Here is a 14134-nt window from a genome sequence, read left to right on the forward strand (position 1 = left end):
CATGCCCCACCTCTTCCCACCCCTTCCCTGCCCCCATTCCAACCCCTTCCCTGTGGTTCTCAACCTTCCCAGACTACTGTACCCCTTTCAGGTGTCTGATTTGTCTTGCCTCCCCAGAAGTTTCATCTCACTTAAAAACCACTTGCTTACAAAATCAGACATAAACATACAAAAGTGTCATAACACACCATTACTGACAAATTGCGGACTTTCTCATTTTTACCATATAATTATAAAATAAATCAACTGGAATATAAGTATTGTACTTACATTTCAGTGTATAGTATACAGAGCAGTACAAACAACTCATCATCGGTATGAAATTTTAGTTTGTGCTCACTTTGCTAGTGCTTTTCATGTAGCCTGTTGAAAAACTAGGCAAATATCTAGAGGAGTTGATGTACCCCCTGGAAGACCTCTGACGCGTACCCCTAGTTGAGAACCACTGCTCATGGACACTTAGTCCAAGACAGGCTGAGGTGTGAGTCTAGCCCACACTAACTTGCTGTACACTAAGTGTCCACGTGGACCTGCTCCTGCACACTAACAGTTCCTTAGTGCGCTTTGATCTATCTCACTTGGAAACTGGAGTAGGTCAAAGTGCACCAGGGAACAGTTAGTGCGCAGCCAGGTCCAGATGGACACTTAGTGCTCGGCATGCTAGTGCGGGGTAGCTTCACACCCCAGTGTGCCATGGACTAAGTGTCTGTGTAGACAAGCCCCAAGTTACAATCTCATCCCCTAGGGGAAACACAAGATGAGCCTCCTCTCCTGGACCTAGCTGACTTTTATACTCTCCCCTCCCTGAGAACATGCTCGCCCTCTGCTGGACACGGGAAGACCTGAATGGTGGCAACACCCTGATATGAGAGGGACGATGTAATCAACAGCCAGCATTCTGTCTCCATCTCCCAGTGAGGGGAACGATAAACCCAGCAGGTGTGGAAGACAGGAGGGAGGCTGGATTCTGGGCATGTCCCTGTTAGAAGAACCCAGGTGTGAAAATCTCAAAAGACCTTTCAGAGCTCGGAGCCACGGAGGAGCATCTGCACCGAGCTACTCCCGTTCCCAGCCCGCCGTACCTGTATGGTGACTATCCGGGGCAGAGGCTGCCGGGTGTTGGCGCCGCCCTCGATGGCGATCCCCAGGGTCGGCGCGCTCTTCGCCACTCGAATCAGACACGATGTGGGCTCCAGAAGGCCAGGCTGCGGAGGGAGAAACAGCAACGCGATTGAGGAGGGCTGGGTGGGGAGCCTTCTCTCCAGGCCATCCTGCCCCGCACCCAGACAGACCGGAACTCCTGGTTCTGGGGACCCAATGCCAAGCAGGTTAACCCTTTCCAGCCTGCCTTGCTGTGCTTGTATGGGGCCCTTTTCCGTGGCTGAGGAACGTGGAGCCTGCCACCTCTCTGGCCACGGCCCTGTAGCCTCTTCAATGACCTGGTGGGAAGAGCAGCGGAACGAGCTGATTGCCTGATGCGAATGAGACTCTGGGTGGCCGAGATCCGCCATCCTCGGCTTTGCAGCTGAAGTGGGACATCACAGCATCCTGGGGGTAGCCGCAGCAGGATGGTCTCCAAAAGGCCATTGGCCCTGAGGCACACCGGGTAGGGCAGCTGGGCGGCCAACACCTTAGTACTACAAACTCCAGCCCATCCCAGCCTGCCATTGTGTGCGGGGGCCCGTCTACACTGCACACTCCCTACAATGGTGTGGAGAGTACGGACACTGCACGCCCCCAGCACGGGGCTAAATAGCAGGCTTGATGACGGGGTGTGGTTAACGCGAATAGAGTCCAGACACGCCACAATCCCCAGCCTATATACCCTGCATGGCCCTCTACACGCTCAAGCAGTGCCTCCTCACTGCTCTTGTTAGCAATTATAGAATCGCAGGACTGGGAGGGATCTTGAGAGGTCAGCTAGTCCAGTCCCCTGCACTCAGGGCAGGACTAAGTATTATCTAGACCATCCCTGCAGGTGTTTGTCCAAACTGCTCTTAAAAATCCCCAGTGATGGAGATTCCACAACCTCCCTAGGCAATTTATTCCAGTGCTTAACCACCCGGACAGAAAGTTTTTCCTAATGTCCAACCTAAACCTCCCTTGCCGCAATTTAAGTCCATTGCTTCTTGTCCAATCCTCAGAGGTTAAGAAGAACAATTTTTCTCAATCCTCCTTGTAACAACCTTTTATGTTCTTGAAAACTGTTATCATGTCCCCTCTCAGTCTTCTCTTTTCCAGACTAAACAAATCCAATTTTTTCAATCTTCCCTCACAGGTCATGTTTCTAGACCTTTAATCATTTTTGTTTCTCTTCTCTGGACTTTCTCTAATTTGTCCTCATCTTTCCTGAAATGTGGCACCCAGAACTGGACACAATACTGCAGCTGAGGCCTAATCAGTGTGGAGTAGAGCAGAAGAATTACTTCTTGTGTCTTGTTTATAATAATACAATCATAGAAGGGTTGGAAGAGACCTCAGGAGGTCATTTAGTCCAACCCCCTGCTCAAATCAGGACCAACCCCAACTAAATCATCCTAGCCAGGGATTTGTCAAGCCGGGCCTTAAAAACCTCTCTGGATGGAGATTCCACCACCTCCGTAGGGAACCCATTCCAGTGCTTCACCCGCCTCCTAGTGAAATAGCGTTTCCTAATAACCAACCTAGACCTCCCCCACTGCAACTTGAGACCATTGCTCCTTGTTCTGTCATCTGCCACCACTGAGAACAGCCGAGCTCCATCCTCTTTGGAACCCCCCTTCAGGTAGTTGAAGGCTGCTCTCAAATCCCCCTTCACTCTTCTCTTCTGCAGACTAAATAAGCCCAGTTCCCTCAGCCTCTCTGCGTAAGTCGTGTGCCCCAGTCCCCTGATCATTTTCATTGCCCTCCTCTGGACTCTCTTCAATTTGTCCACATCCCTTCTGTCTTAGGGGGATCAAAACTGGACACAATACTACAGGTGTGGCCTTGCCAGTGCCGAATAGAGGGGAATAATCATTTCCCTCGATCTGCTGGGAATGCTCCTATTAATACAGCCCAATATGCCGTTAGCTTTCTTCGCAACAAGGGCACACTGCTGACTCATATCCAGCTCCTTTTCTGCAGAACTGCCGCATAGCCAGTTGGTCCCCAGCCTGTAGCGGTGCATGGGATTCTTCCATCCCTAGTGCAGGACTCTACGCTTGTCCTTGTTGAACCTCATCAGATTTCTTTTGGCCCAGTCCTCCAATTTGTCTAGGTCACTCTGGACCCTATCCCTACCCTCCAGCGTATCTACCTCTCCCTCCAGGTTAGTGTCATCTGTGAACTTGCTGAGGGTGCAATCCACACCATCCTCCAGATAATGGATAAAGATGTTGAACAAAACCGGCCCCAGGACTGATCCCTGGGGCACTCCGCTTGATACCGGCTGCCAACTAGACACTCAGCCGTTGATCACTACCCGTTGAGCCCGACGATCTAGCCAGCTTTCTATCCACAATGGAGCATCCTGCTGCCTCAACCTGTCCCTGTCACATGTAGCCACACACCACAGTGTGGATGCAGCCTGCTTTTCACTGTGGCATGTAGTTACACATACCCTAAAGCCACTGCCAGCTGTGTGCAGGGTAGACATAGCCTCTGAGTGAAGGACCAGTCGTGCTCTCTCGTGGCTGGGTCAGCTAATGCTAGCAGCTCCATCATCTCCAGGGGCAAAGGGCTGCATGCTTAGGGGCATGTCTCCACTGCAAACAGGGGTGCGACAGCCGCATGTGTAGACATACCCAAGCTAGCTTTGATCTAGCTAGTGCAAGACCCAGGAGCAGCGAAGAGGCACCAGCACAGACTTTACAAGCCCCCCTGGGACCCTGGGGATGCTCTGCTTGGACAGCTAGCTCGTGGCTTTGTTATCTGACCTCGCTAGTTCAAAGCGAGCTCAGGCCTGTCTGCGTGTGTGGCCGTCGCACCTCTGACTGCCGTGTTGACACAGAGCACGAAGGGCCCCGGGTTCTAGGCCTGCCTCCCCAAGCGGGTATGAGACGTGCGGTACTTGTGTCTGCGGGACATGGGGCCTTTATACGCAGCCTGTCTCTTTGCCCAGCAAGGACTACAGGTGAGTCCCACCGCCTACGCTAGCTCTGCTGGGTGCCTCACCGGTTTGGAGGCTGCCTCTGCTGGCCCATCGCTTCTCGGTGCCTCCTTGGGACCTCGGCTTTTCCCAGGGATCTGCTGCTGGGTCTTGTCCCTGCCGCTCAGCTCCACTTCGCCGATGTCCACCCCGCTGTCCTCGCTGAGGGTCTGCCCGCTGTCCGACAGCTGGGAGAGCGTGGAGGCTGGGGGAAGAGCAGGACCAGGGCTGTCAGCAGGAGGGAAAGAGCAGCACAGAGGCGGCGTGGTGGGAGACTTCACTCGAACACCACAAACTTGGGCTGGTCCACACTGGGAACTTGCACTGGCATAGCTGTGTCGCTCAAGGGTGTGAAAAATTCACCCCCCTGAGAGACGTAGTTAAGCCAACCTAACCCCCAGTGTACGCAGCGCTAGGTCAATGAAAGAATTCTTCCATTGTCTTAGCTGCTTCCTCTCCGGGAGGTGGATTTCCTAACCCCTCCTGTCAGCCCAAGTAGTGTCTACACTGAATAACTGCAGTGGTTGAAGTGTAGACATACCCTCAGTTTCCCATTGGGAACCCCCTGCACCCAGCGCTGCCTGGCAAGCAAGACTCCCATATGTCAGTAAAGCCACATCACCCCCCAGTCTGCAACGGTACCTGGAGTGGGGAATTCCCTGATCAAGGGCGCCTGGGATTCACGCAGCACCAAGGACCTCACCTTTCTCTGTGCATCACGCAGCTGGGGGAGACTCGCCTGGAGTGTTTGCAGTGGGCTGGAATGGGCCCCGCTGAACCCCAAAATGCAGCCAGGGGCAGCTGCTTCCAGGTCCGGTTTAGAGATGGGCCCTGAGCTGCCACGTTCATTCCAGATTCAGATCCGGACATGAAGGCTCAGACACTACATCATTGGGAGTTAGGTGCCTAAACATCTTTACAGGTCTGGGCCTAACTTCCCCAATGTTCAGATGTGGGGGGTGGGGGGCGTGGTTTGGGCTAAGTGTAGACGCAGGCCCAAATCATGAGGGCTCAGATTTTCCAATGAACCAGAGGCCCAGAAATGGGGCCAGATCATCAGAACCGTGCACATTAAGAGCTTAGCTTTTTAGAAAATTTGGCCCTAAATTCAGATCTAGGACCAGATCTGAATACAGATCAAGTGGAGGGGATGGCTCTAGGGTTCCTTTCTAGGCCCATCTCTCATTTTGACACAAACTTGAAAGCCAGCACACATTCAGCCAAAGGGTCTTCTCCGTCTCTGGAAGGAAAATACGTCCAGATTCAAGCAAACCGGAGCTAATTGATGAGGTTTGTAATAAATCCACATTCAGTTTGCAATTTCATAGGTTTTCAGGGATGTTTCCAGTGAGATTTGACACAGTCAGAATTTCCTTTGGGGCTTGTTTGAAAATAAATCACCAAGCAAAACGTCAGGGGTTCTGCACTCAGTGGACTGAAAGCAGGAACCTAAGCCCCAGAGAAATGGAGCCCCCTAGTTTTGCAGAGCTGTGCGTCTATGCCTAACACACATCAAGAAACACAGTGAGCCGCCGAACAGCTTGCATTGCGCTTCAGGCAAGCTGATTTAAGACATTCATTTGCATATATTTGCATGAGATTTATTAACCAGTAATAAATTATAAAAAAATACACCTCAAATTGGGTGTAAATTGCCCGTTTTATAGACCCACCATTAACTAGGGAAACCGCATTTCCCATGCGCTGCAAAGGCTGAGCAATGGGCTCAATCTCTGCTGCTGCTCTGGGCAGCCTTTGATGTCCCCTTGACATTGCTTTGGGGCATCTTGTCCGTCCCACCCCCCACTGAATGCAGATATTTTCACCTGAAGTCCTTGCTGCATTCTGTTCAGCAAACAAATGGTGAATCAGAGAACTCAGCAACGGAAAAGACCTATTAGGACATCTAGGTGAAATTCCCCCCTACGCAGAGGGCTGGCAAAAGACTTACATGCCACTTAAACCCTCAGAAGAGGTCCCAAGTGGGACTAAAGTGGCATAGAGGCTACATGGTAGCCCGCTGCACAGAGGAGAATTTCACCCATAGGCCGTTCCTCCAGACCGTGCAGGATTGTCTCCCTGCGGCACCTGCAAGCCGCAGAGCCTCTCTGACACTGAACCTTCAATCCCATCTGCAGAGGCTAAGCACTCAGACCCAATCAAAGTGCCAGCATGCCTGTCCACAGTTCTGGATGGACATCAGCCATGGTCTACTCCACACCCCCCTGCAGAGCGTGGCTAGTTCTGCCCCAGAGACATTGCGAAGTGGAGGGGTTCTACCAGATCTTCAGGACATTTGTTGGAGGGAAATGACCCTGAGGAATGGGGTGCTTCTTGAAATGATTAAGTATTAAGATACTGAGGTAAATGACTATGAGCTTCATTGCTCAGCTCTATCCTGCTTGGGTACCTCCATGGGACTAACTCAGCTCCCAAAGCCGTATCAGGCATTGGGCCAATGTAGAACCTGAGATGAGCTGGGGCTGTTCCAGGACATTACGGATGCGAGGGACGGGAAGGTTAGGTGGGAGAGGTTTGTGACATGCAGAATACAGCGCTGAGTCAGGCTACCCTTGACCGTGGTTGGGAGGCAATCTAGGGGAGTGCCGGGAACCAGGAGAGAGGCTGGGTGCGCGCGCCGGTTTGTGCAAGAGATTGGGCTAATGTCTATCAGCAGAAGGCTTTTGGAGGAGCCTCCATCCACAGGCTCAGCAACAGGGAATCAAAGCCAGTGTCCCGGCTGAACGTATGTAACAAGAGCTCAAACTGGACTTGAAATGGGTCTCAGTAATGAAAATTCAGTTTCTTATCAACCAAGCGTGCGAGGAGAGCTAACAAAGCAGCGTGGATAAAGCACTGGACTAGGACTCAGGAGAACTGGCTTCTGGCCCTGGATCTGCCACTGCCCAGCTGAGTAACCACGGGCAAGTCATTCCACCCACTTTCCTTTTTCACCCTGTGTCTGTCTTGTGTATTTAGTGTGTTAGCTCTTCAGGACATAGCCGGTCTCCTATTATATCTCTGTACAGCACCTAGCGCAATGGAACCCTGACCTCGGCTGGAGCATCTGCTGCTCCTGGAAGGATAATAATCAGTAATAATAAATCTGAACAAACATTCTTAATGGGATTGCGGGTGGGGACTCAAACCATGACTGGGAGGAAGAAGAGGGGGGATGACGGGCTGTATCCAGAGCTGCATCGGGCCCTACAAACCCATTAGCTATGCCATGGTGGTGGCCAGGCAGAGCACCCTATACAGAACAGAACGGAATAGAAAATCACGTCATCCATCACCCACCAGCAGTGACATCTGCAGTGTGTAAATGGTACCACGAGAGGGAAGCAAAGCCACCTGCATGGAGTGTTTCCAGAGTCTGGTGCCCAGGAAAAGATGGAAAATTGCCCTTTGGGGTTCCCAGGGGCTCGGGCCAGAGTCCATTCCAGGTGGGCACAGAAAGCCAGTTTGGGTGTTTCCCCCAACTGTATTTTGAGTGAATCACCAGGAGGTCTCTGCCTGTCACACAGTAGGACAAACTTTGGGGCTGATTTTCATTTACATTAAGGCCTTAAGGCCCCTTTACAGGGCTCCGAGGTAAAGCGAGTCATTGACAGTGTAAACAGGCCCTTGTGACAATGAGAATCGGGTCAAACAAGTGCCAGAGAAATCCAGTCGTGGAGACTTGGTCACGCTGGAACTGAATTCTGGCCTGGGGACACCTCAGCCAGCCAGAAAGCACTGAGCAGAGGGCTGATGAGGTGGAATATCAGTTGACTCGAGTACACCCCAACATCGATCCACTGTGACAGTGACTCTAGTGGGGTCAAATGGCAGCTCACTCCTTTGGGATCTCATGTTTCCTTTTGGGTAACTTTCCCTTGATGTCCTCTTTGCACTTCCCTTACCCCCCCGCCTCCCCAAACACACGTTTAAAAGACCAACGCCTGGTTGAATCGGGCCTCTAAATTCAGCTTTTTGCCAAACAAGCTTTTCTCAACCCAGAGACTAATGGAAAAAGTCCCGGGGTTATTTCTCTTTTCTTTTAGAATTCTACCAGAAACAGATTTTATTAACAAACGCAGAAAGACTTGCCCAGGAGACCAGATGCAATCAGATGCCTAGTGGAGCTTGGTCTTTAACTAAAGGTCAGGTAAAGTTGCACTGGAAAGCTAGGGGGAGGCTTACAAAAGTTCACTGAGCACAAGGTGGTAGGAGGCAGGGTACCGTAAGGAGTGCCAAACCCCGCACCCCGCGCTGACAGCATTGCCAATGCCAAGCATTCAAATATCATGAAATCAGCTTAAAACTCATGAGATTAAAACAATAATTTGGGCCTCTTCTGAGTTGCCCTCTCGATTTTTGATCCTAACACTTAATAATAATTATAATGATACAACACCTGGTTATATAAGAGCTAGGGATTGTGTTATATTAATTATTATTCTGAAAGGCGATGTCAAACTTTTATTCGCAATTAGGAGACCTAGACACTGATTTTTTTTAACATGTAATCTGAATATTCTCACATGACTCCAGCATCTGGGGCTTCAAGAACAGCAAAATATTGCAATAAAATCAGGAGAGTTGGCAATGTTGCTTCTACCACCGCACGCACATATCGGGCGTTGCCCCAATTTACCTCCTTCCTGCGGTTTCAGTAAAGGGCTTGCTTACATGAGGAAGTTATTCCAGAATAAGGTAGGACATGAATTTAAAGTGCAGTAGCTATTCTGGAGTAGCTCCCCCTTGGACATTCTTATTCCGGAAGAGCTATTCCTATCAGTTTTCTCGTGCAGACAAACCCTTTGTAACAAAGGCCCAGATGGTAGTGAGGAACGTAAATACCTTTGAGTATCTCGAGCAGGGCTGTATTTACAGATATAAGACTCAGTCCTGAAACTCCCCCATCAATAGGCTGTTCTCAAGGGTTTCTCCCTGCCCTTCCCTCTAGCTCTCTCTCATCTCAGAAAGACTCTCTGCCTTTTCTAGCCCAAATTTGGGGCTAGTGGGGCGTCTCTGATCTAGCTGCCTGGGTGAGGCAGCAGAATAGCCCTGTTTTTTCCCATCACTGCAAGTCCTTAGAGAGGGTTTCACTGTCAATTCCTCCCCCCTGTGGTGTTTGCAATGCTAACATCCAGTTCTTGTGCTAGATCAGGAAATGGAAATGGACTAGAAGTGGCTGTAAAGAAGAGTGAAACCGACTAGTCTCATTGTCCAAACAGAGCAATGCAAAAGAGGAACAGAGAGAACAGAGCATGAACAAGCCCCTTCAGTGTTACTTGCCTGAGTGGCAATTTGTACAGTGGTTCTTTAACCTGGCCATGCCCCCCAGGGTCAGTCCAGCAGGCAGAGCCACCCACCTCGGGCTTGGGGCAAGGATCTCACTTCATTCACGTCCGGCTCGCTGTTGGGCCGATGCACCTCCACCATGACGAAGTGCTGGTTGATCGCTGACTGCAGGCTGCCTTTGTCTGGCTCCGGGTGCGATGGGGGAGGTGGAGGGGAACGAGGAGCAGGCGTTGGGAGGCTACTGACTGGGGTGCTCTCAGGAGATGGGCTCTTCAGCCTGGTTGGAGACTGAACTCGGGGGAAGGGGCCTATCGGGTGCTGGTTGACCAAGGACAAGTGGGCACCCATGTGCCTCCCGGAGCTGAGAGTGGCAGGGGAAACGGCAGCATAGACGGGACTCGAGGCAGAATCCTCAGTGGACACAGAGGCCGAGGTGGAAGTCATGCTGGCTGTGTCCTTGTCGGGGTGGCTGGGAGGTGGGGTGGGGCTGGGAGGGGCCACGAAGAAGAGGCCTGACTGGGAGGATTCAGAGGAAGGGCGCTTGGGTGTGACTTTCGCGGCATTTCGGAGCTGGGCAGTGGAGGAGTCCAGCTCTTGAGCCGGAGGAGGAGGTGGGGGCTTAAAGCTGGGTGGTTCCTCAGGGAAAGACGAAACATCGTCCTGTGAAAAACCAGAACAAGAAGCCATTAGATGCCGCTATGTGGGACGAGGGGCCCTTTCCCCGCCTGGACACCTGAGAACTGGCCCATCACCCCCGGAGCCTGGTGTCCTGTCACCTCCAGTGACGTGTGTCAGACGTTTCACCTGGATTGGAGGTGACAGACTGGAAGTTTCTTCCTGACCTCAGGAGCAATCTGAATATCCCCTGGAGTGTGAAGATTGATAGAGGAATAGTCCTGTTTTTAGCTCCAGTAACTGCAGATGCTGTTCTTATTCACAGACCCCAAGTCCTTTTTTCTAACTATGCTGCATTATTTGTTTCAATCGTGCCCTGCTGCAGTGAGTTCCACAGGTTAGTGATGGGGGAAAGTATTTGAGAAGATGGTCTTCAGTTAGCATCTGTTTCCTTTTGAGGAAGCACTGGCTAGAGAAGGTGAGATCTCTTACCAGGGAGATGTCTGGCAGGGCATTAATACTGCTTTGGAATCCCTCTCCGCCTCCCTCCAGGTCTGCGGTATTCTAGGCACACAAAGGAAGGGGAAAAACAGCCAGTCACTGCACTGTACAGCAACACAAAGCAAAGCAGAGGCCCTAGCACGAGACGCTGCCCAGGGGTTTCGGGTGAATCTTAGAAAACCTCACATGGACAGAAAGGTTTGCAGCAAATGGAGCTTTTTGGTTGCAATGAGAAAGGTTTGTATTCATGGCAAGGTCGCCCCTGCAGCATGGGAGATCCAGGCACCACAGCTATGGCAAAGCAACCCGGATGGGAAACTGCTTCTGCCCCACGTGCAGACTAGGAGGGCAAGGCCTTCAGCTCAAGCAGTAGCTTTGTGGGTTCAAGCGTTGGACTGTTGTTACATTTGTTAGTTTTAATAATGCAAGGGACCCCTGCGGCCTGCTGCCGCCGTCTGCATGGCCCCAATCCTCCTGTTAATTGCAGTGGGGAATTTTAGGGGAGCAAGGGATGTAACCGTCCAGCCCACGGTTTTTATCTTGGCAGCATCCCCTTTAAACACAGCCCTTTGCTGAAGCCAAAGGGCTGGCTTCTCCTCTCGCCCACCCTGCTGGGAATCAGGAGCACCACTGCTGTGAGCAAGGGGACGCTCCGGTCCGGTGCAGCGTCTGCAAGAGGTGAGAGAGGACTGATCGCTGGTCCATGGGCGCACGCACCCTTGATTTCAATGGAGGAGGCACTCGTGTTAGTTAAGAGCAGAATTTGGCCTATGATCTACGTAGCGTCGAGTGCTCAGAGCCACCGGGGTGGGAGAAGTGTCCTTCCAAGTGAGTGGATCTCTCTGGGATCTGCCTTTGCTTTGCTCAGGCCTGGGCCGTCTTCAGAGGTGCCGCTCCAAGGATTGGTGAGGATGGAGCCTTCCAAGGACCAGGTGATGATCGTGGTGCATAGCTGCGCTAGACTGGGGATGGGGCGCAGGGAGTCCCTTTCCTGCTCTAGGCTACCTGGGGAGGACAAGCATGGCCAGCAACGAGGGTGAGGCATGGCCGAGCCCACACAGAGAAGGTGCACTGGCTATGACCTTGCTGGTCACGGTGTGAGATCACCGCTGGGCATTTGAGTCTCGCTCTCCAGGTCAGAGGGTCTGGTTACTCTTTGGACTATGGGCTTGTCGGTATTGGGGTGGGAGCCACCCCCACGGTAGCGGCAGCCCTGTGTGGGTGCCTTGCCCCAGTGACTTGCCCTGGTGAGTAAAGCAAACCCAGCTCCAGGAGAGCTTAGCACTGGCGAGATGCGTGGTCACAGCCTCAGACCGGACTGGCCCTGAATCTGTCGTGACTGCCTTCAGGACCCAGAGGGTGAGGTGGTGTGTGTGGGTCTCCCTCTCTGCATCTGGGCCTCTCTCTCACTTTCCGCCAGGAATTGCAGCATTGCTGCAAAGAGATCACCCTCCAGCTTGGCAACGCTTCCCTTTCCACATTCCCTTCCATTTCATATCCTTCTCCCCATGCTTTCCCCCTAGCAAAATGCTTCTTTGGGAGCCCGCATGCCCCGGCAGCCCAGTGCCGTTGGCTTGCTCCCCTTGCTCGGCTGAGCCACTCTCGTGGTTTGACCCAATCATGTTTTCACTTCCTGGGGGGATCTTCCACTCTTTGCGGGCTATGAAAGGGTTAAATCAAGATGCTCCCCCCCCATCCCGCGCACACACCACCCTGACACGAAATCAGACCAGACAGTCTCCGATGCAAATGCCTGGCAGATGTTGGGTGCGTTGGGGTTTTTTTTTCTTTCTTCATTATAATTATAGCCAAAATTAATGATCAGATGTCAAAATACAGCCTGGAATATGTCAATGCCGTCAGCAGAGCTCGAGAAATCAGCAAAAGAATTCAATGAGTTCGTTAGTCTCTCGGCACGGTGGGGCTGTCAATCAGGGGTGGGGGAGAGATGGGTAACGTCAGCCGGAGGAGAGAGGTTCGGAGCAGTGAGCGCCTGGCTAATGAACCCCGGGGAATTCAGGGAGATGTCATTTCCGTGCACAGAGGGGTTGTGCAGATTGGCGCGGCTGACGCAGCACTCTGCATCCCCGTGGGGCTGGCACAGTCCCGGTTGGCCCAGCAGAGGGGAGGGCAGGGGCCCTGGGCTCCAATCTGACTCCACCACATGGCGGGAGTTTGCCTCAGATGGGCTATGACCCCTGTCCCAAGGCCAGAGCCATCACTTTTCTGCCACCATGGCCCCTGCTGATTAGAGCAACTCCCTGTTCGAAGTGTGACTCCTGGCACTAAGCACCCGCTAGGATTTCAAAGCACCTGGCACAGCAGGGGTAAGGGGCACAACTTACCCCTTTCAGCCTCTGAAAGGCTGAGAGTGAGACTCCTGCTGTCTAGTCCTGCAGGCTCTGAGTGTGAATCCAGGCACGAGTGCCCTGGACTGTGTGAGTTCTACTGCGCTCCACGCTTGGGAGTGTGAATTGTAACATGCTGGGTGGGGCCCCTGGCGCTGATAGGCTGGGAGCACGAATGTGGACACCAGGGCGTCATTCTCACTGCATGTGGGGGCAGGGAAGGAGAGAGAAGGCAAGCCGCTGTGTCCCCCTGCCCATAGTAGCGTGCTCGGGGCCTGTTGCAGAGCATGGCTTGATTTTGTCTGTGTGGAGGGGACAGAATTGGGTTAAAAGGCCAACGATCATATTCACTCTGGTTTTAGGCCAGTGTAAACCCTGGCAGAGGGCCCAGTTGGATGGTGGCAAGTCCTCCACAGCATCACAGTGGAGTGGCATACTGGGACTATACCCCCACTGGTACTAGGGGACAGAAGGGGGCCAGCACAGGCTCCAAATGCTGGCAGGTAAGCCCAGAATCAACCTGCTTGTGTAACACTGACAGACCCCACTCGTTGGCGAGTGGGATCGAACCTGGGACCTCTAGAGCTAAATGCATGAGCCTGTACTTCATGAGCTAAAAGCCACACGGCCCTTCGCTAAGGCTGTAGAGCAGACTCATTAATCTCTCTCTAAGTGGTCTCGATGCCACTGGCTGGGACAGAACATCACACCCAGGAGGTGGGCGGGTGACACTTGCAGAGTAAAAAAGAAAAGGAGGACTTGTGGCACCTTAGAGACTAACCAATTTATTAGAGCATAAGCTTTCGTGAGCTACAGCTCACTTCTTCAGATGCATATCGTGGAAACTGCAGCAGGCTTTATATATACACAGAGAATATGAAACAATACCTATTCCCACCCCACTGTCCTGCTGGTAATAGCTTATCTAAAGTGATTTCCAGCACAAATCCAGGTTTTCTCACCCTCCACCCCCCCACACAAATTCACTCTCCTGCTGGTGATAGCCCATCCAAAGTGATAACTCTTTACACAATGTGCATGACAATTAAGCTGGGCTATTTGCAGAGTAGAGGCTGCTTGCAGGGTTTAAGTTGGCTTCCTCCCGCAGGAAACCCGAGGGAGGGCAGTGGTGGAGAGAGCTCCCTGGGGTGAAACTCCTGGGTTCCAATAGCACCCAGCACTGTAGTATCCAAGCCCTGCAGCCTTGCTCTCCTGGAGGTGGAAGTGACACACAGGAGAGCACATGGCTCTGCAGTGTGGTTATAACACCTCT

General features: G+C 52.3%; 1 protein-coding gene across 6 annotated transcripts in view; it reads right to left on the reverse strand.

Moving 5' to 3' along the window:
* Positions 1-14134, reverse strand: part of WHRN (whirlin) — a 113403-nt gene that overhangs the window by 2369 nt on the left and 96900 nt on the right. For 5 of the 6 annotated variants that reach the window (XM_073314072.1, XM_073314074.1, XM_073314073.1 and 2 more), the window contains 4 exons: positions 10505-10576; positions 9469-10057; positions 4135-4313; positions 1083-1205 (listed from right to left, as the gene is read on the reverse strand). In XM_073314072.1, the coding sequence (XP_073170173.1) occupies positions 1083-1205; positions 4135-4313; positions 9469-10057; positions 10505-10576 (963 nt within the window). The remainder of the gene's footprint in view (positions 1-1082; positions 1206-4134; positions 4314-9468; positions 10058-10504; positions 10577-14134) is intronic. The other variant, XM_073314071.1, reaches the window with a different exon arrangement.

Source organism: Lepidochelys kempii, chromosome 16, assembly GCF_965140265.1.
Source record: "Lepidochelys kempii isolate rLepKem1 chromosome 16, rLepKem1.hap2, whole genome shotgun sequence".
NCBI classification, from domain to species: Eukaryota; Metazoa; Chordata; order Testudines; family Cheloniidae; genus Lepidochelys; species Lepidochelys kempii.